The following is a 22061-nucleotide window of genomic DNA, read 5'->3' on the forward strand; positions in this document are numbered from 1 at the left end:
CAAAGTTTGCAGGGAATGCCTTTAGCTGACTTTTTCGATAGTGCATGCACTTTTGTACCCGTGTCAATAATCAGCTCCAGTGTTGGGTGACACGGGTCTTCTGGTCAGGTAATTGCAGACGTTCTAATTATGCAAACACAATCTGGACTGGAAACAAAGCATAGATCCAGTAATCGTTCTAAAAACTTGGAACGTGATTTACTTGAGACAATGAAATATCAAGCAAACCGTCAAGAAAATCACGCTGCATTGAAGGTAACAATATATTCTATGTATCTACGGTGGACCATTTCGACCTAGGTATTTTAAAGTCACCTAAAACTATTACCTGATCCCTAAGATTTCGAATCTAAGAATTTCCGGTTTTAACCAGGTTTCTGTAAGCACAATAACATGGGAAGAAAAGGAAAAACTATCAGAAAACAATTTGGTCGGCTTACTTTGTAAACCTCTTGTATTCTGAAAGAATGGCATGAGTAAAAAAGATTTTTTTCGAAGTCTCTAGTTTTTTGAAATAGTTGAAGATGTAGATGTGGATGGCATGAGATTTCCAACTTCCTTTGAACGAATTTTTTTTTTTAACTTCGTACTCTTTAATAAAAATGCCTTTAGGCCAAAAATTGGCTGAGCATATAGTTGCAAAATGAGCACAAAGAACACCGATCTTAAATGATAATACATCCCTGGCATATGGAAAATTAAATTGTTAAACCTTTAGATCATCCATCTAAAATTTTTTACGAATATAGGCCGTAATGTACAGGAATGAAATGTCAAAACTTAGCCGGGAAGCAAAAATTTGTTTTCGCTGTGGTACACAGGTTTTGGTACTACAGGATCTACGGGCGTTAGGCCAACATGCGGCTTTAGAATGATTATTGTATTGTTTAAAATCGATTTTTCGGGCGTCTCATGGGGCAAAATCTCGTGCTTTGTATTCAGTAACCGAATCTTTTTTAGCTTTCGACCTCAGTACATTTTGTGCGGCAACTGAGAATGACTGTTGATCGGACCACGTGGCTTGTCTATCGACCGCCATCTTTTTACGCTTCGGAGAATCGGGCTCAGAGAATCGGACGACCAAGCGCCACAAGCAGATCCGTATTTCAACGTCTGTTTCGGATTAATTCCGTAACAGCGCATTATGTAAGCAGCCTTATAGAGGTTGACTAGGTTTCATATGGAATGCGTTCATCACATAAAATCATTTAAAAAACAAAACAAACACTCTGCACTCCCGAAGCGACGGATGTTGTTAGGAACAGAAAAAACTATATAAATATACGAAAATATAAATTAAACCCCGATGGTTTATCGACAAAAAGAATACACATCGGAGCGCAAGACAAAAACATGACCGTTCACTGAAAAAGCTAATATATAAAAAAACAGTAAAATAAATGTATTTTATGCAAAAAGTAAGAAAAAAAAGTAATTGCAAAAAATTCGATAGCTAAAATATATATCAAAATCGAAATTAAAAAAAGGAGATTTATTACGTACCGTAATAAATTAACGGTAAGTATATTGATTGATATTGATAGATTTACAAGAAGTAATTCAAAACAAATTTAAGTTTATAAAAATCAAAAAGGAACACTAAATTGCAACTCAGGGATGCAACAATGCTATCGAATGCACTTGCCATTCTTCCCACCCCTTGAACTTGGAGTACGGTGACGGATCAAAAAAAAGTACGTTTTTAACCATTTTTAATTTTTTTTTTTATAACAAAAATATATAATTTAATATAGTGGCAGTATAATAAAACTAGATTTAAACGTATTATTGTGTTATCGGCGGAGCCTGCCACAGCTGTGGCACTGTGCTGCGAGTGTGTCCGTTGTTTTTGTATATGTATATCTGTACTTAAATGTGAATTTGTTTAGTTTACAAGCATTTTGGTTTGGGGTTGGATTAGTTTATTACAAAGTAAGTAAAGTAATGAGCATTAAAGCTAGTTTATTATCATCACACGGCATATTTTCACTACATTTTTATACCCTTGCTGAGGGTATATTTATTTCAATCAGAAGTTTGCAACGCAGTGAAGGAGAAGTTTCCGACCCCATAAAGTATATATATATATTCTTGATCAGCGTCACTAGACGAGTCGATCTAGCCATGTCCGTCTGGCCGTCTGTCCGTTTGTCTGTCCATCCGTTTCTACGCAAACTAGTTTCTCAGTTCTAAAGCTATCGGGCTGAAACTTTCCCAAAGGTCTTCTTTCTATTGCAGGTAGTATATAATTCGGAATCAGCCGGGTGGGACAACTATATCTTATAGCTCCCATAAGAACTATCGGGGAAAAAATTAAAAAAAAAATCTTCAGTGTTTCTTAACATATAACCTCCTAAGCTTGGAAAGAACATTTTTTAATTAGTTCTTAATTTCGAATTAAATTTTATCAAAATCGGAAGGCTATATCATATAGCTGCCATAGGAACAATCGGAAAATTAGTTGGAAATATGAAAAAATTATATTTTCGGTGTTTTTTAGCATATAACCTCATACGCTTGGCAATAACATTTTTTAATTGGTTTTGAATTTCGAATTAAATTTTATCAAAATCGGAAGACTAAATCATATAGCTGCCATAGAAACGATCGCAAAATTAGTTGGAAATATGAAAAAATTATATCTATGGTGTTTTTGAAAATATAACCTTCTAGCTTGGAAATAAGAATTTAAAAATTTTTAAGAATTTTGTCTTTAATTTAATAAAAATCGGACTACTCTAACACATAGATGTAAAAAAATGGTCTAAAAAAAAGAATAAAATAATTTATTTTTAATATCACTGAAGTCAGCAACAATCCTGAAAAACTTCACATGTTGTTACTAAAGTTGATTATTTCTTATAAGTGCAAGGGTATACAAACTTCGGCTTGTCGAAGTTAACTTCCTTTCTTGTGTATTTATTATATTTACAGAAGCCACCAAGTCTGACGGTTCAAGTTTTCGAGACAACACAAAAAATATCAGAGAGAGGCTTCAAAAATCGAAGAAAAGGGCCTACAAAGAATCCGCTAGGAACAAACAAATACCCAAAAAGAATTATTTTTAGTTGCCAAAAGTTCCTTAATATTTTAAAATTAATAATTAATATTTAAGCTAAATAAAATATATTTTGAAGAACTAAAGTGCTGAAAATTTTAGACAGCCTTAATATAAGCGAAGGGACTTTTTCCAGCACATGCTGACATTTTCAGGCCTTTTGGAGGTGCTGAAAATTTTGAACAGCCTTAATAAAAGCGAATGGACTTTTTCCATAATGGGGATGTGTAATTATCAGCACATCTTTCCTATGGACAGGTCTGTCTGGGAAGGTCTGCCTGCCTGTTTCATTCGAAATTCATCAAAAATGTAATCAGAGAGGTTTTTAAACAATTAATTTTGCTGCTGTTGATATAAGTTCCCTCTTGGGAAACTTTTGCATCAAAAATGTATTGGTTCAAGGTTTCATCTTAATATGTCTAAATCGATTCGTCTAGTGATATTGATTAAGAACATATGTATACACTATATTGGGTACAAAGCGTCTGCGTTGCAAACTTCTGCCCGAAATCATAAAACCCTTTGCAAGGTGTAAAACTTATTTTAAAAAAGGTCTTTTTTTTGTGATCTAATGGTCTTTCTCTACCAAAAACTACCATCATCCTACTTGAAACATTTTCGCTGTAAGCTAGTGTCATTCTTAATAGTATATATTCTAAAATCAAAATCCTAAGAAACAATCTTTTTGTGATCTGGGAGTTCAACTCTTCAAGAAAAAATCATCATAAAAACAGATTTTTTAAATACATCAAAAGCTTTTTTACTGAGTATTCGGAGAATTAAAAAAGTACCCACCAGCGAAAATGCGAAAAATGAAATTGTAAAGTGTATTTCAATCTAGTTCTTGGACAAAGTCAATGAAAATATTAATTTTTCTCGTAGATTAAAAAAAAATTTTTTTTTGATTAAGATTTTCTCAGTTCTTTATTATAATTGTTACTCGTACAGTAAAAGAGCATACTAGATTCTTCGGCCCGATCAAGTCATGTCGGTCTTTCCATCTGTCCATATAAACGCTGGGATCTGAGAAAGTGACATTTTGGTCCAGTCCAAGGGGACTTCGAATTTTTCCCAGCAGCAACTGTGGCTTAAACCGCTTCGGATGAGCAATACGGGCCGTTATTTTACAAACTAAAGAACACCAGATTACATTTTTGATTAAAAAAAATCTGGATCACGAGCCGAGTCGATATAGCCATGTCTGTCTGTCCATATCTCCGCCCGTCTGTCCGTAAAAACGCTTAGATCTTGAATATTAAAGAGATATAGGGGGACTTGGCGTGCAGTTTCTTGCGCTTCTTCCGCAGCGCAAGTTAGTTTTAGTAGAATGCCACGCCCACTCTAACAAGCACAATACGGGAAAAACTGTAGCGCCTAACTGAATTGTATTTATCTCATGAATACCTATCGATTAAACTAAAAGGTGACTAACAATCGCACCGACTAACAAACATAAGCGAAGTCTTCTTAATTCCTTTTCTTAATTTTAACACTATCCCGCTATTCGCACACCATACACTTGTAGTATGTAAAAAAATAAATTTTCTCAATGCTGAATTTTTTAAATTTATTTTATGACTTATTCACTATTACAATTTTTTTTAGGTTGAACTTATATTTTATCACTGCTCTTTTCTTTCCCTTGACTGACTCGATTCTTAACAAGAGAGGAAGTTTGTATACCCTTGCAGTAATAAGGAATAATCAACGTTAGTAACACCATGGTACATATTAAGGATTGTTGCTGGCTTCTGTGATATTAAAAAAAAGAAAGTATATCATTTACCCGTTCCTTAGCTTAAGAGAGCAAAACTATATTTTAGGGTGCCACGTAGCGGCTATTTCAGTAGATGTTATGTGGGCGGCAGACAGATTTAAGCGTTTACACCTTCTGTGGGCGTTAGGTCAGTCGATAGATATTGATGAGATAAACACATTTAAGTTAAAATTTTGTTTCTATCATACAAAATGTAGGCGCTATAGATTTTCGCACCCCGCTGAAACAAACTTGCGTTGCGCAGGAAGTCCAGGATCTGCATGCCAGGTCTGATTGTTCTAACTCCTACAGACAGGTAGACAGACAGACGGACATGGCTAGATCAAAGACATTAGAATATATTTTCAAATCAAATTTAAATGGCACAAAATCATTCAACCAAATTTTATTTTCAAAGAAAAACAAGAATGGGTTATTTCCATTGTACATATGTACATAATTTGCAAATTTGTATGTATATTACACATTTTTGGAATTTCGTTAAAAATAAAATTTGGTTAAATGATTTTGTGCCATTAAAATTTGATTTAAAAATCGAGCGCTTTTGGGCGGAAATAAAAGCGCGCCAATTTTTCTTTCTTTTTTGTTACCCCTTTGGGTTTCTCTTCTTACGTTTGCTTAAAGCCTACAAGTACATAAAGCATTTAAACGTTATCCCGTCAATTTAAATTTGATTCGCTGCAACAAAGCCATTTAAAAATAAAAGTGCTTATATTAATTGTGCAAAATAAAGTAAGAAACGAAAAAAATACAATTGTTCACGAAGTTATGTAATTTTGCGCGCTAATTTAACGTGGTGCTGGTGCTGCTGCATATTGACACAGGTTTGAGTAGCAAAAGATTATTAATAAACATAAGTTTTAATGGCTATGGACGAGAAAAAAAGAGCACAGATCAGTGGCAACAGGTGCAGCCTGTTCCACTGCCAGAAATCTAGCCTCGATTTCCCCCACCTTAAGTTGCGTAGGTTTCCAGAAAAAGATCCAGCAATCTTAATGAAATGGGCGGAAATGTGAAAATTTCTGAAGACTTTGTGGCGACCACTTCACTGTTTTTATGCCATGATCATTTCTTTCCAGATGATAATGGGATAAAATTTCTAAGGAAAGGATCAGTTCCCGATCGCAACCTAATTAAAGATTGCAGTTCAGATAATGATATTGATTTTAATGTTCTTAGATCGCCCACAAGAAAAAGACCTCGCTTACAGACCCGGCTGATGTTTGTCGTCAGTGCCATAAAAGCACAAAAACATTAAAAGAGTTTCAATAAAATATTTAACTTATCAAAAATTGTCTGATGAAAGACAAGCACGGACTAAGACGTTGAGAAAAGAAAATTTGAATTTAAAACTAAAGGTGATCAGATTGAAAGCAAAGTCTGAAAAAAAACATACTTTCGGAAATTTATAAAAAAAATTAACAGGATATGAAAAAATACTATCAAAAATGCTTCTTAAGGAAAAAAGGGAACAAATATGAGATGGAAAGATTCTGAAAAATTGTTCGCTCAGAGCATTTATTACAGGTCGACATCGACATATATGTTTTTAAGAGACTCGTTACAATTAAATCTTCCCAGTCCATCGTCGTTGCAAAAGTGAAACAGTTTAAAAATATTACAGCCGGGAGACAACGAATGTCTGTGCTCAGCCCTTAAAGATACTGAATCTGATAAAGAATGCATACTGACTTGTGATGAAGTTGCGATAAAGAAAAACTTAACTTATAACATGTCTGTTGATATAATTGATGGCTTAGAGCATTTACATGAACGCTCAAATAAAATGGGAAGCCACATTTGCGTATTGGTTATACGGGGCATTTAAAAAAAATAGAAATTTACATTAAATTATTTCGTACCCAAAACAAATATAAAAGGGAAATGCTTAAAAAGCCTTATTTGTAGAAACATTAATATAGCAAAAAATATTGGGTTTAAAGTAAGGGGTGTAGTGTATGATCAAGGAGGTAACAACAGAAAATGTACCTCATTACTTGAAGTCACTAATGAAAAACCTTACTTTACTTACTTACCTTACCAAATGTCGAATTTCGAAGCAGATGATTATGTTATTTCACCAGTAGAGTTTTATTCAATTATATATCAACCGTGCATTGAAAACAAAGAAATACAGCAACAAGAATATTCTGTGTCGTTTTCAAAAATTGTACAAGGCAATGAAAGGTACTTTGACAAAAATATTGATACTTTTTGGACAAAGATGTACCTATTGAATTAACATCTAATAGATATTTTGTTGGATACATTGCAAAAGGATCAAGTTGCGATAAATGTATAAAGATCCTTCTAAAAGAGACAGAGGAGACTTAACAGCACTATCAGAGCTTTTATACATGAGAAAAACTACTCGAGCGACACTGACTTCGGGAAATTAAAAGCACCATCAGATCTTTTTTAATGTCTGCAAATACACATACAAGTTTTTTTAAAATAATTTTTAAAAATAATAAAAAACAACTATCCATCAGACAATTTATTGTGGAGCAATGCATTAAGTGCACAAATGGAAGTAATGATTACTCATTTTGGTTCGATCAAAATAATGAATGCTATGCGCATAAAGTAGATCTTTTAAACAAACCTATTTAAGTTTTACTATTTAAACATTGCAAATGGACTGTGAAGCTTAACTCAGTATTCTCTTCTACATACGAGTATCTCATAAGTAAGAAAGATCGAGCAATTAAATCAAATTTATTTATAGCCATATTTAATCATAATCATTTTTATCTATAAGTCACGAATGAAAATAAATACATATGTACATATATAACTCATACACAAAAATAATACAAGCAATTAAAAATGAAAAAATAAAATCAAAAAGCGAAAGTTTGAAAAAAAGCTTTAATGGGGAACGTGGAAATGTTTTCATGTGTAAAATTAAAGCATTTCAAGTCGACTCGTAGGTCATATAAAATATATGACCCCATTACAATTGTAATGGACTCCCCGTGGTGTTCCCCGGGTACCGATTATATACAATTATATTAGATAATATTAAATATGAATATACATACAAAGATGTAAACGGTAGTAAATTCGAGCAGCGATTTTAACTAATTTTTATTCGGCAAATTTTAAATAAAAGTGAAATAATAGTAACCGTCACAAAAAAAAAATAAAAAATATTTTATTGGATATTTAAAAAACAATTATACGTTCAAAAAACTATCTAAAATAATATGCTCTCTTTAACTTAAGAAAAAAGTTGTTGATTATATTATGAAAATATGATGTTGTTTATCTTAGTTTATTAATTAAGTAATAAATAATTATATATATATATATTTTATATATATATATATTTTATATATATATATATATTTTATATATATATATTTTATATATATATATTTTATATATATATATATTTATACATTTTATATATATATATATATTTTTTATTTTTATATTTAAATATTTTTTATATAGTTTAATAATAAATATAAAAGGAAATATTTTTTAATTATGTACTTTACTCAACATGTGCATTTCCTGTGCCTGTTCTTTTATTCATATCTCTCTCCCAACCTCTTTTTATTGCTTTGAATAAATTCGTTTTATAGTTCAGAATTGATTTCGGGCCGAAAATCGTTTGTCATTTAAGTACGCAAACATACGCACTTGCTCACACAAGCTTGTGCACTCTCTTCCTTGATTTTTACGCTCTCAACTTTGTGCGAGCGGAGAGAGCGAGATTTTCGTCACCACAAAATATATTGGTCTTTGGCTAGATCGACTCGGCTATTGATCCTGATCAAGAATATATGTACTTTATGGGGTCGGAAACGCTTAATTCTATTGCATGCTTTCCGACGAATATAGTATATCGTTTTACTCTACGATTAACTTTTATAAAAAGTTATTTTATTATTTCGTCGTCGGTGGTTTTTAACATATAACGGACGACTATATCATATAGGTGCCATAGAAACTATCGAAAAATATGAAAAAATTATATATTTAATGTTTTTTTAACATATAACCTTCTAAGCTTGGAAATAACATTTTTTTATTGATTCTGAATTTTGAATTAAATTTTATTAATACTATATCATACAGTATACGATCGGGAAATTAATCGGAAAATATGAAACAAATTTATAAAAAAAAATATATTTGGTGTTTTTTTTAAATTTACATTTTCGAAATTCGAAATCAATTTAATAAAAAAATGGTCTCAAAAAATGAAAAAAAAAAAACTTGCCGAAGTTAACTTTCTTTCTTGTTAATAGAGAGTAAGGTTTTGTTAATATTTGTTTCGTTTTCGAAAAAAGTATTAGGCTTTTCCAAGATTTGACAAAATCAACGAAGAGTCTTGTATTGGACACCCATCATTTAGTAATTTCGTTAAATTTTTAATAATCTATTACGAGTAAGAGTTTTTGGCATTTTGAAGATGGAACGCCTTAAAACCTTTTTTTGATACCACTAGTACAGAAAAATTATAATATTTGGCCTTTACAAAATCTGTAGCTAAAAGAGCATATGGGTAGTATTTTTTAATTTTTACTTTTGATTGATCGTCATTATTCAATATTTCATACTCCAAATCATTTCTTGATCTGCAGATATTTTAAATTGTTTATTTTTTGGTTGCCGGATAATTTAACGATGGTGTGTCCACTGTTTCTGATAGTCGAGGTTCTTCCTTGTTATTCTTATAATATTGGCAATTAATATGTCTAACTTTTTATACCCTTGCAGAGGGTATAATGATTTCAGTCAAAAGTTTGCAACGCAGTGAAGGAAACGTTTCCGACCCCATAAAGTATATATATTCTTGATCAGCATCACTAGACGGGACGTTCTAGCCATGTCCGACTGTCCGTCCGATTCTACGCAAACTAGTCTCTCAGTTTTAAAGCTATCGGTCTGAAACGTTACTAAAAGTCTTCTTTTCATTGCAGGTAGTTTATATATGTCGGAACCAGCCTATCGGACAACTATATCTTATAGCTCCCATAGGATCTATTGGGAAAACTAATTTTAAAAAATTTTATCTGTGGTTTTTTTTACCCTTGCAGAGGGTATAATGATTTCAGTCAGAAGTTTGCAACGGAGTAAACGAAACGTTTCCGACCCCATAAAATATGTATATTTTTGATCAGCGTCACTAGTCGAGTCGATAAAGCCATGTCCGTCTGTCCGTCCCTCTGTCCGTCCCTCTGTCCGTCAGTCTGTCCGTTTCTAGGCAAACTAGTCTCTCAGTTTTAAAGCTATCGGGCTGAAACTTTCCCAAAAATTCTTCTGTACATTGCAGGTAGTATATAAGTCGGAACCAGCAGAATCGGACTATATCTTATAGGTCCCATAAGAAGCTTGGAAATAACATTTTTAATTAGATCTGAATTTCGAATTAAATTTTTTTAAAATCGGACGACTGTTGGATTGTGGTTGAAATGTATTTGACCATTCCGTCCGGGCTTGGTTCACAATATTTTCTTTGAGTACTCGAGAAACTATTATATACATACTTTAACCATTGCATTTGGTAACTCAGGTGGATTCATTAAATACTGTCTGGAATTGTCCGATATTGTAAACTTAAGGAACTGACTTCCTGTGTTTTTCATTCATTTCCGCTGTTATTGGTTTATTTCTGCCATAAGAATAAATAGTTTTATTAATTAGCAAGTTAATTTTTTATTAACTGTACCATAATAATCCATTGTGGATAATTTTTCTTGGCTCAATACACTTAGTTCATGTTCGATATGAATTTGACGTTTGTCGCTAAGCCAAATCAAGTCTGGCGATTATGGGATCGAAATAAAATACCGTAACTTTTGGGTTAATTAATAAGGCAGAATAAAGCCTTTCACTCCGCCTGACACATTTATCCTCTTCACTCTTATATTCCCTAACCGATTTGATGATCTCATAACCCGTGTCGTATTTAGATTTTGAATTTATAATCTCTATCGGAAATTCTACAACCTTTTTTTTTAAATATAACTGTGATTTTAAGTTTATGATCTTCTGTTTTGATTGTTATAATGCAAAATGTACCACTTGTTTTTTTTAATTTTCTACATTTAACCTGATGGTTTTTATGTTCTGGAGTTAGATTTAAGTCGGGTCTGGCTGGTTGCATTTTCTGACATCTTGAAAATAATTTTAAAATCAGAAATTATTTCTTCATATTTTTTAAATGTATTCCAATTTCAAAGCGGCAGTAGTCGAGACACACGACTTAAGCGTTCTCTCTGGTTTTTATTTGTATAATTAATTTGAGCAGTAATTTGATTTCTATTTGGTAATTTTGAGATTTAAGAGGTTTATTTACTTAATAATTTTCAATCTTAGATTTTTGCGATTGACACAAAGTTATTTACCTATTGTTTTAGGTTTAAGGGGATTATTGCATTCTTCCTTAATTTTGATCAACACAATCTTTTTGTTTTTGTCAGTTGCTTGAGGTTTTTGGGCGCACTTCTTTATTAACCTTACAACTTCTTGGTTTTTTTTTTAAAGTCTTGTTTCAGAAAAAAAAACATAAAAAATATTAAATATTAAAATTATATTTTTTGTTTTAGGTAAGCGTTAAATATTAATAAAGAAATCAGTTTTAAATAGTTTTACCTATTAAAGAAGTGAATATAGATAAGACGAAATGGCAAAATTATTAATTAGCTGACCCGGTCTTTAATAAGCCAGGCCGAGTTGATGTAATCAATGGAGCAGATCTATATACACAGATTTTAAAAAAGGGTATAGCCAGAATACACATTTCGGTTGGATCATATCTGGGTGCACTAAATCGAAGCGCAATCATTCGATAGTGGCAAATACTATTGAAGTACAAGAATTAGAACGTTTCTGTGAATTAGAAAATGAAAATAAGAATGACATTGAATTCCAAGTTTGTGAAAACAATTTTGTGGGAAACTAAGCACAAGCAATGGCTGAGCTGTTAAGCATGGAAAAAAAATTTCAGCGAAATGAAAAACTATGAAAAAAACTTTTATGAAAAAATATATTGATCGTGGACATATGGTTGAGTCGAATAGAGAAGGAAAATACTATTTACCCCACCAAGCCGTACTTAGGGATTCAAGCCTAAATACAAAATTAAGAGTAGTGTGTGATGGCTCGGCCAAGGCGACTAACAGGAAACGCCTTAATGATATCATGTGGCTTGGGCCTAGAGTCCAGAAAGAAATTTTGTATATCATTTTGAATTGGCGTAAATGGGATAACGTATTCTCATTTTATTGTATATATATAATTATATATTTTATGATATTAAACCTAAATAAGACTGATTTTTTCCATCTTAAATAAAAGCCAACGAACCTCGGCCAGAAGCTTATCTTTGTGAAGAAGAACTTCAATTAATGTTTAGATTAAAATCTTAAGATGAAACTGTCGCATCTCATTGTGAAATTCAATTAAGTTGACCGATGCAATTTGGCGGACGCTTGGAACGCAAAAGGCGCAATTGATTGGGTTTCGAACGTTTACTTTAATTTTGATTTGTTTAACTTAGCTGGGGAACCAAAATCGGACCTCGGACCACAAAGCTAAAGGCAAAGCCAAAGACTATGACAAAGGCGAATGCAGAGATTGCACTTATTGTTTATAAAAGCCATAAACCGCCTGGTTTCACGGATGGGATAAATAATTAAATTTTGATTTGCTTAACTTAGCTGGGGAACCAAGATCGGACCTCGGATCTCAAACCAAAGGCAAAGTCAATGGCGAATGCAGAGATTGAAATTATTGTTTATAAAAGACATAAGCGGCCTGGGTTCACGGGTTGGATAACTCCCTCCTTCCAAAATACATCGTCCCGATTCAATATGTAATTTATTTAATTAATCTTTTAATTCTGTTAAAAAATTTCTTGGTTAATGGATTTTTCTGTTCCTTGGCGTTTTTTTTGGTTACAAATAATATCGCATTTTTTCTATTTTATAATAAGTAGAAAAATCAAATATATAATGATTAAACTTAATAATATAAAGTTAAGTGATATTTTAGTATTATTAATTTTAATAAAGGGATTAAAAATTTTTATATTATCTAAAGAGAGTTCCGAGTTATTTGATAAAATGTAATCGGATATTTCATAATTTTTGAAGTGGTGTGGCTATACTACCTGCACAGAAATTTGGTGCTGAGCCTCCAATTCACCAAAGCTATTTATTAAAACTTCCAGATTGTTTCTCGATGATATTTTTTAGTTCGCGAATCTAGCACTCGTTTCTATATTATCCTTAGAAAATGTACATAAATTTAAATGTTCTCCAAATGTTGTTTTTATAAACTTCTTCATAAACATGTCCCTTGACTCCAGCAGTAATTTCAAGTCTTCTTTTGATATAAATATAAATTTATTTATAAATAAATAAATTGGTTTTATTTATCAACGAAGAATAATTCGGTATATTAAGATTGTTATTAAAATCAGACATTTCTTAAACTTCTTTGGTTGGAAAAGTGGTCAGAAGTTTTCTTCTGTCAAAAAGTTTAAGATTTATGAGCATTGTTGAGTGAGCAGACACCATCTCGAGCATGTAATGAACAATATGGGAAGTGGTTTCCATTCATTATTTTTAGAGAGGGACATCCAATTTCATCAATGTTAATTACATCATCATTTTTAAAAAAATTATTTGTTTTTTTCTATTTATTTCTCTTAAATACATTTGTGTTTCTTTAAAAAAGTATACACCATCGTTCCAATAAATTGTATGATTTTTTTGTTAGCCAAGTAGCTGTTTTTCTACATTTTTTATTCAATTCAATAAAATCATGTGGAGAGTTTATGATAAAATTAGAGTTCAAGATTGTTTCGTTTTTGAATACGACTCAAATTTCTTTTAGAATACATTTAATATTATTTCCTTGAAATCCTTGAACATCAATTGCAACAATGTCTTCACTCATGACTGATTAATTGATTGTTAGACAATCCGCTGTACTAGACCATTCAACGGGTTATATTCAACTAAACGATCATGTATCAGTAGGCTATACTTGAACATTTTCGATAGCGGGCTTGCTAAGTTCAACTGAAATCCTAACATCAATGGGTCCCGATTTAACCATTTCATTTTGATATGATAAGTCTATTACGATTATTGCAGGTGATAGTAAAGGAGTTTCACTTCGATTATAGTAACTACTTTGAAACTTGCAATACATTTCATATAGGTGAGCAAATGGATCTTTCTCAAAGTCCAAATTCAAGTCATCGTAGAGATATTTTTCAGAGTTTAAGTAGGCCTTTAGATTTCTTAAATTGTTTGTAATCAGATGGTCATTATCTTTAAATGCAATTAAGGCAAATCGTGTGCATTCACTATTAGCAGCTAATTTAACATTCCAAATATGATGTGTTCTGTTACTTAGTTTAGGATTAATGTGTGTATCCCAATTGCGGAATGCAATCGGTAGATTGGATCCACTTTTTATAATATCATACATTTTAATTTTCGTTGAATCGCTGGGTGTTATGTGAGGAATTTTCCATGTAATATTAGTCATATTGAGATGATATTTTTCGACTCTTTGTGCATTCTCAATTTTATCTTCCTCAAGTACATCATTTAAATTTTTTACTATTAATAATACTAGTTCATGTTTACAATTTAATAATACTTTATTTGAAATCTTTAGCAAATCCAAGTAGATTTCTAAGGGGTATTGAAAAGTTAAAGTGGGGGGCTAAATTGAAATCGGGTCCTCCACTCCATCCAAAATTGTAAAGTCTCTTGCTTTCAAATTGAAACAAAGTTCTTTTTGTAGAAGTCATACCACTAAACCTGGTTCTATCTATCTCAACACCAATTATTTCATAGCGTATTTCATCTAAAAAGTATGCCATGCAATTATTTCTCATCCTCCCAATAAAATTTTTGAGTTTCTACCGCTCCCCCTTCCTTAATTATGGCAATATATCCTCGAAAATTTAGAAGACTCTCATGGGGGAGTAAATATAAATCTTGAATTTGAATTAATGTTGTTATCATTAATTGTAATTTTTATCTCATCATTTGGTTTAAATGATTGTTGATACGGTGAATAACTGTTAAATTATTTTTTCGATGTACTATCATCAGAGAAAGGTTTTGCTCGTACTGCCAATATTTCATTCAATCCCATAACTTTAGTTAAACTCTTACTTTGAAGCCCAGTGATTGAAGAATTAACTGGTTTTTTAATGTTAATGTGTGTCTTTTTACTTTCGATCCTCTTCCTATAACTTTATGTTTTAAAGTGTGCTGATGATGGTAAGTATCGCTTCTTTAATTATATATAATCATTGTTTTAGCCTTAAATGTAAACGAATTCACGGTTCTGATCAGTTTTGTGTATAAAGAGTGTACTTATTTCTCTAGTGTTGACTGGTAAGTAAATGAGTGGTGTGATATTCATATATAGCCCGGTGAAACATTAATTCCGAACTCCTATAATGAATGATCTTGTCTACTATCAATGTATGGTCCGCTTCATACTAGGCGTATTGTATTTATTTTTAAAATATTGACAGCTTGATCCGATATATATGTTTTTTTCAGGTCGGGGTAGATTATTTTTTGATGGAAACCAAGCAATTGTCCAATTGAGTTGTTTCTATTAAAATAAATAGGTTCCTTGGTAGTTGTAATATAAACTTGACGTGTGTTATTATTACTTTCCATTGAAATTTTTTCTCAAGATCATAATCTTTTAGATTATTTTTTAGAAAATCGTAAATATCATTGAGTTCATATGATCCTATGGGTAGTTGAATAACTTTATCACCTGTATGAAATAGATTATTATTTATATCAACATTGGGTATAGAGTTGTACATATGAAAGTCAATGAGTGCACACTCTTAGTCACCAGTCAATGGGTGGCAAATAAGTAATGTTTATGGGTTCATTACCATTTAATGTAAGAGTGAATTATGTACTCTTTTTGGAATCTAATTATGAACTGTGAAAATATAGCTTACAGAACGAAACTTATATACTCAAATAATTATAAATTCATTAAAACCCTTCCTATATCTTCCTTTTTCCATATCGTTATCTTTACTGATTATGAGTAGTCCGTATTTATCGCTCCAGCACTTTTGACAAATTTTCATAAATGAATCGTAGGACATATCCGTGTTTACATGATCACGATATATATGTCGCATATTTAAATCATCTTGCTTAAACATTATAATCATATTCGCGTTATCACGTATTAGATGTTTTGGAATATGAGTATATGTTTGACATAGGTAAAAAAATCTATATATTTGTGACGTCCCATACAAAAATATGAACGAATGTTGTTTGGTTTTTCACAAGCAACGTCATCAAAAATCATAATAGAGTTTTCTTCAGCCTTAGCGGGCGGTAAAACTTCAGCATTTTGTGAGAATATATAATATGCCATACCTTTTATCGGTTTAAATAGTTTCTCTAAATACTCATACTTTGGTTGATATAAACTCTTTGAGAATACATATATATTCTCAAATTTAAGTCCGTTTGCACTTTCAATAAGACAGATCATAACATTTGTTTTTCCACAGTTTGACGGACAGACAATCAATGCTCTTATTGTATTAGGTAATAAAGAACTATGTCGTGACACTGAATTTTTAAATGATTGATCACCAATGCTCCTTGATTAAATATTATATAAAATGGGTAAAAGTTTTAGTTTTTTAGTGTTGCAGTCAGAGTTCAAACTTTAAACGAGGTAGTGGTATTATCAGCAAAATAATTAACACACTTCCATTTGAAGCACATATTCCTGGCTATAGTTTTTGTGGACCTGGAACAAAGCTTAAACAAAGGTTGGAGCGCGGTGATCGTGGGGTAAATCAATTGGATGAAGCTTGTAGATTATATGATATTGCATATTCACAAAATAAGGATCTAGCTGAACGACATAAGTCTGATGCAGTAATAATAAATAAAGCGTGGGAACGTGTTAGATCAAAAGATAGTAGTATTGCAGAGAAAATAGCAGCATACTTAGTTACAAATATTATGAAAACAAAAAGGAAATTCGGGATGGGTGTGAAGAAGGGAACAAAAAGAAAGTGTAGGAAGAGGAGATCAAAGGTAAAAAGATTTTCAAATGTTTCAAGACAGGAAGACGAGCCTTGAAAACTCAGAAACCACTAGATCTAGATCTAGATCTAATGAGTGCAATCAAGGTTACGCCTAAAGCAGTCAGTAATCAATTGGTAGAAATAAAAAAAAAAATAAAGATTCCTCGTGTCATTAATGTACCGAAAATTGGTGGTGTTGTACCCATTTTGACTGCACTAAGTGCATTAGGTAGTCTTGCCTCTGGTAGTGCAGCCATTGCTAAAACCATTAATAATGCAAATATTTATAATAACAATTAGAAGAGAGTAAACGACATAATAAAAAAAAAAAATGGAAAGTATTAAGGTGGGTGAAGGTATGTTTCTATAACCTTATAGAAAAGGTTATGGATTATATCTGGATCCATTTAGAGGAAATCCAAAAAACTGATTTCTATCAAATTTTTCAATTTTGAATTTTGACAAAAGTATGTTTCACATTTACGAGGTGTTTTTAATAGTACCAACTGTGGACACCTGTCCCTCCAATTCTTATCTCTCTTTCCCTCCCTAACTTTTTCGTTATGGTCAAGTAATTTCTCAATTCTAAATCAAGAATGAGATAGAAAAAGGAGGGTTAGTTTTCCTAAGGTATAAAAACTCGATCAAAAGTTATTTTAACTCACAATTAAAAACCACCTGTAAACAGTCTCAAGTCAAAAGTTTCAAGTTAAAAGTATAAACAAAACAATAAAACAACAAAAACAAGAACAAACTGCTTAAAAACAAGAACAAATGGTCAATCCGGAAATGATGAAGGTGCTCAAGGAAAACCTCTTGTGAAGCAGTTGAAGAACTGTAGGAATTCATTAAAAAGAAAATTGAAGCAAATAAAAACTGAAAACGTATCAAATTCGCAGGAAACTTTTAAATCTATAACAGAACTTTTACATGAATTACTCACTGAAAATAAAAAACTAAATGTCACCGCTTGGCCGATCACGGGAATGCCTTATAACACTCAGGACAGTTGTTGAAGTGATGTGGTGTGTAACGAGCGTTTTATTCTAAAGACAATTGTTCTTAACCTGATACATAATTACTTATCCTCCATACCGCAGTTTCTCTTCCCCTTTCTGTGATGGGGCAAATCGATGTGTTTTATCCGCCAAATATTGTGTTCCTTTTTACCCGATTTTAGTGCGACCAAATAACCTAAACTAAATACTAGACTTCATAAAAATCCTGACTATCGATAGCCTAATCCGTTCCGCGACATCCCCACCCCCGTGAAGCAGCCGCATTCATCACGTCCAGGATAGCTAGCTTCAAAGCGGGACGCATAGTCTTGGCTCGATCGGTAGTCCGCACCGCTGCTCGACGAGGTACTCCATCCTTCCCGGTGAACACCTCTTCCACGACGCCTCGTTTCCATTCCCTTCGTGGTATGGCTGGATCGCAGATGAATACCAGGTCTCCTCGACGGATGGGTTCGACGCGCTTGCACCATTTCTCCCTGCGCACAAGAGTTGGCAGGTACTCATGCACCCAACGCTTCCAGAAACGATCGCGCATCATCCTTGCTATGCGCCACTGCTTCCTAGTAGCGGACCTCACGGGCTCCTGTCCATCATCCTTGGGGAGATCTGGGATATCCGATGCTCCTTTCAGCAAATCGTTAGGCGTCAGTGGAGCCTCCTGGTCCACCGTCACCGGTAGATGAGTGAGCGGACGAGAGTTTACGATGCTCTCCGCCTCAATCAGCAGGTTCTCCAGTACATGCTCCTTGGGGGCGAGCTCCTTCATTGTGTGCGCCAGCACCTTCTTCACGCACTGCACCATCCTCTCCCAGGCACCGGCTTCAGCTGGGTTCGCCGGGCAGTTGAAGATCCATTCGACTCCCTTAGAAGACAGCTCGCCATGGATCTGTGCAGGCTCGAACACTTCGCTGAACCTCTTGGCCTCGCGGTCGGCTTCCCATTGTCGCTCCTTATCCTGATCACTGGTCCACGGCGGCTCTTGAAGTTCCTCATGGCGATTATGCAGGAGTCGGTGGACAAATCGTGAGCCATCTTCAAGTGGATAGCCCTCGTGGTCAGGCACGTAAACAGTGCCACCCACCTCTTCTCTGTGCGACGTCCTATTGTCACAAAGAGCGGCCCAAAGTAGTCCAGGCCAGTAGACTTAAATGGCCATCCGTTGGCCTCTAGTCGATCCGCAGGCAGGGGGCCCATCTCGGGCCGTGTGGGTCGTGCCGCAGCTTGCAAACGTTGCATTTGCTCACCACCCTCCGTAGCAGTCTCCGCAAGTTCGTTATCCAGAACTTGCTCCGAATCGATCCGATCGTCGCCTCCGTGTTTTGGTGGCACATCTTTTCGTGGTTTTGCTGCTCGATCATTTCCGCCAGCGCCTCCTCGTAAGACAGTATGATCGGCCGATGTGCGTTGTATGGCACACACGTCGCGTCGTCGATCCTTCCACTGGCTCCCAATACTCCGTCCTCGTCAAGGTATGGGGACAGTCCGTGCAGTCGGCTGTCCTTGGCGACGTTTCCTTGGCTGTCCTCAGCAAACGCTTCTCGCTGCGACTGCCGTATCAATGCGCGCTCTGCTTCAGCGCACTCCATCGCGGTCAATCCGTAGACCTCTTCATCGCGACGTATTCCACGGCATCGTCGAACAAATCTGAGCGCCCACGCAGTCGTCCTCACCAGTCGATTATAGCTGGAGAACCTCTGCAGGGATATAAAGTTTACCGTGCCCAAGGCAAACTCACATTTCATTTCCTCGTCGTCGGTCGTCGAAGGAATCCAGACCTCGCTCGATCTCGGCCAGCTCTCCTCTGGTTCTCGTAGAAACGGCGGTCCGCTTAGCCATCGCGAACCGATGCTCAGGTCCACGGCCTTGCGCGGCCTTGTCGCGTCATCCGCCACGTTTTCGGCGGACGGGATCCATCTCCACTGGGACGCCTCTGTCGATTCCAAAATCTCCGCCACCCGGTTTCCGACGAACTGTTTGTATCTCCGGTGGGTGTTGCTTATCCAGTGCAACACAGTCTTGGAGTCCGTCCATAGCGCACAGCTGCTGATCGCCACACCGTGCTCCTGCTTGACGATGACCATCAATCTCGTGCCAAATACCGCTGCTTGGAGTTCCAGTCGCGGGAATGACATGGTCCTCATCGGGGCGCATTTCGTTTTGGAGCTTATGAAGTGCGCCTGCACGTCTCCGTTCTCGTACATGGCCCGCCAGTAGGCCGCTGCTGCGAACGCCGATTGACTGGAGTCCACGAAGATGTGCAGCTGTAGCGTCCGCACGCGTCCGCCGCCAAAGTAGTGGCGCGGGCATCGGAACTCCTGGATCCGACTCATCCCTTGCCGCCAATCCTCGAAGGCTGCGGCCAATTCATCCGGTAGCGGCTCGTCCCAGTTGACTCCTCTCTATTCGGGTCAAACGCAGACATTACCAGGCTTAGGAACTCCCTCTTGGTAGGGACTCGTTCCCCCGTCATCACGTTCCTCGGGACTCGATGGTACTTGACGCCGAACTTGAACTCATCGGTAGCCGGCTGCCAGTACATCCCAAGCACCTTCTCCTCAGCTTCGGTCCATCCGACGCTGGCGATGGGCTCAAGTGGGTTCAGCGCTCTGACCACACTTGCCGAACTGGAGGTAAATCGACACAAATCAAAACCTGCTTCAGCGTGAATTTCTCTCACCCGTGTCGAGATGGCGATAGCTTCGTCCTCGCTGGCGAAACTTTCGACGTAGTCATCCACGTAGTGGTATTCGTTGATGGACAGGCAGCCCTGGACCCTCGCGGGTCCGTGCTGCTGTACCGCAAGGCATTCACGGTCTTCACGTAGTCCGCCGAACATGGTGAGCAGGCCGCTCCGAACGTCATTACTGCCATCTCGTCTTCGTCTCTCCACAGAAACCTCTGGGGGCATATGTCCTTCGGCTCCATCAGTACCTGATGAAACATCTCCTTGATGTCTGCACAAACTCCAACCGCTCCTTCCCGAAAATGGAAGAGCACTGCTGGGAGGGGCATGTAGCGCTGTGGGCCTTTCAGTAGCGTTGAATTTAAAGACACACCGTCCACCTTGGCAGCCGCATCGAAAACCAGCCGGATTTTCCCAGGCTTGTTCGGGTTTTCCACTCCGAAGTGCGGCAGTCGTCGTGCGTATCCCTTCTTGACATAATCGTCCATTATCCGGATATAAGCCGACGCGAAGTCCACATCGCGCTTCATTTTACGCTCTATGTTGACGAACCTCCTGAGGGCCATGCTGTAGCTCTCCGGCAATCTCACTTCGTCGTCCTTCCATAGCAGCACGGTCTCGTATCTCTGGCCTACACGTTTGGTGGTCTTCTCCAGGGTGCTCAGGGCCCGTGCGTCGCCGCTATCTCCGACTGACGGCTCCAGGTCCACTCTGCCAGCTGCGACTGTCTGCACCGGCTTCGCTCCGATATTCTCGGTCTCGAAGTAGTCGCTGACCATCTTCTCCAGAAGATCATCCTGGGGCACAGCTAGGAGGCACGAACTCAGAAGCGGCGAGCTCGGCTTTCCGTTCACCGGTCCATATACTACCCATCCAAGTGCGGTGTCTGCTGCAAACGGCCCTCCAGATCCATAACTTTTGGTTCTGAAGGGTACTCCTAAATGCGCATGATCCAGTCCAATTAGGATCCTCGGCGTCGCATTGTTGTACGGCATCACCGGCAGACGCGTGTTCGCCTTCACTGCTTGTACATCCTCCTGACGCAGGCTCTGCATCGGAAGGTTCAGATTGGCCACTCCGTACACATTTTTCAGCCCATGGCGCTTTGGTTTGCCCGCTGCGCTGATCTGCAGGCTGACCACCTTCGTGTGCTCTTTGGCGGATTTTCCACCAAACCATTGCACATTCAGCTGTCGGCTCTCGCCTTTCAGGTTCAGGGTGCGGATGAGTTCGTCGTCGATGAGTGACAGATGATCCTTCATCCAGCAGTGCGTACGTGTCGACCTTCGTATTCTCGCCGTACAGCGTCACGGGTAGAATCCTGAACAGCAGGTAGCATCCAATTGAGTCGATGTTGAGGTTTCGGTGCGGCAACTCCTGGCGATCGTACGCCGACCGCCCTTCATCCCGCTCACGTCGCGCGTCTACAACTGCGGCCGACGTAG

General features: G+C 36.3%; 1 protein-coding gene and 1 long non-coding RNA gene across 3 annotated transcripts in view; both read right to left on the reverse strand.

Annotated features, from left to right (window-relative positions):
• Window positions 1-10609, reverse strand: part of LOC127012036 (uncharacterized) — a 115432-nt gene extending 104823 nt beyond the window's left edge. For both annotated transcript variants that reach the window (XR_007765458.1, XR_007765459.1), the window contains exons 1-2: window positions 10522-10609; window positions 10340-10464 (exon numbers count right to left, since the gene is read on the reverse strand). This is a non-coding gene — a long non-coding RNA (uncharacterized LOC127012036). The remainder of the gene's footprint in view (window positions 1-10339; window positions 10465-10521) is intronic.
• A 7544-nt stretch (window positions 10610-18153) lies between these two features.
• LOC122818558 (uncharacterized) lies at window positions 18154-21878 on the reverse strand. Its single transcript, XM_044092768.2, has 4 exons — window positions 20611-21878; window positions 20407-20557; window positions 19218-20332; window positions 18154-19033 (listed from the first exon to the last, which is right to left on the reverse strand). Exons 1-4 carry the CDS (start codon window positions 21876-21878, stop codon window positions 18154-18156), a joined length of 3414 nt encoding a protein of 1137 aa, XP_043948703.2.
• Window positions 21879-22061: the final 183 nt, after the last annotated feature.

The sequence above is a fragment of the Drosophila biarmipes genome, unplaced genomic scaffold, assembly GCF_025231255.1.
Source record: "Drosophila biarmipes strain raj3 unplaced genomic scaffold, RU_DBia_V1.1 ptg000017l, whole genome shotgun sequence".
Classification (NCBI taxonomy): Eukaryota; Metazoa; Arthropoda; class Insecta; order Diptera; family Drosophilidae; genus Drosophila; species Drosophila biarmipes.

What these genes read in the sequence shown, in the direction of transcription:
- LOC122818558 (XM_044092768.2), bottom strand. Translation starts at nt 21,878, where the DNA reads ATGAAGGATCATCTGTCACTCATCGACGACGAACTCATCCGCACCCTG. An exon ending in CTATCGCCATCTCGACACGG is followed by an intron (nt 20,558 to 20,610) that starts GTGAGAGAAATT and finishes ATTTACCTCCAG; the next exon opens with TTCGGCAAGTGTGGTCAGAG. An exon ending in ATCGGATCGATTCGGAGCAA is followed by an intron (nt 19,034 to 19,217) that starts GTTCTGGATAAC and finishes TTGTGACAATAG; the next exon opens with GACGTCGCACAGAGAAGAGG.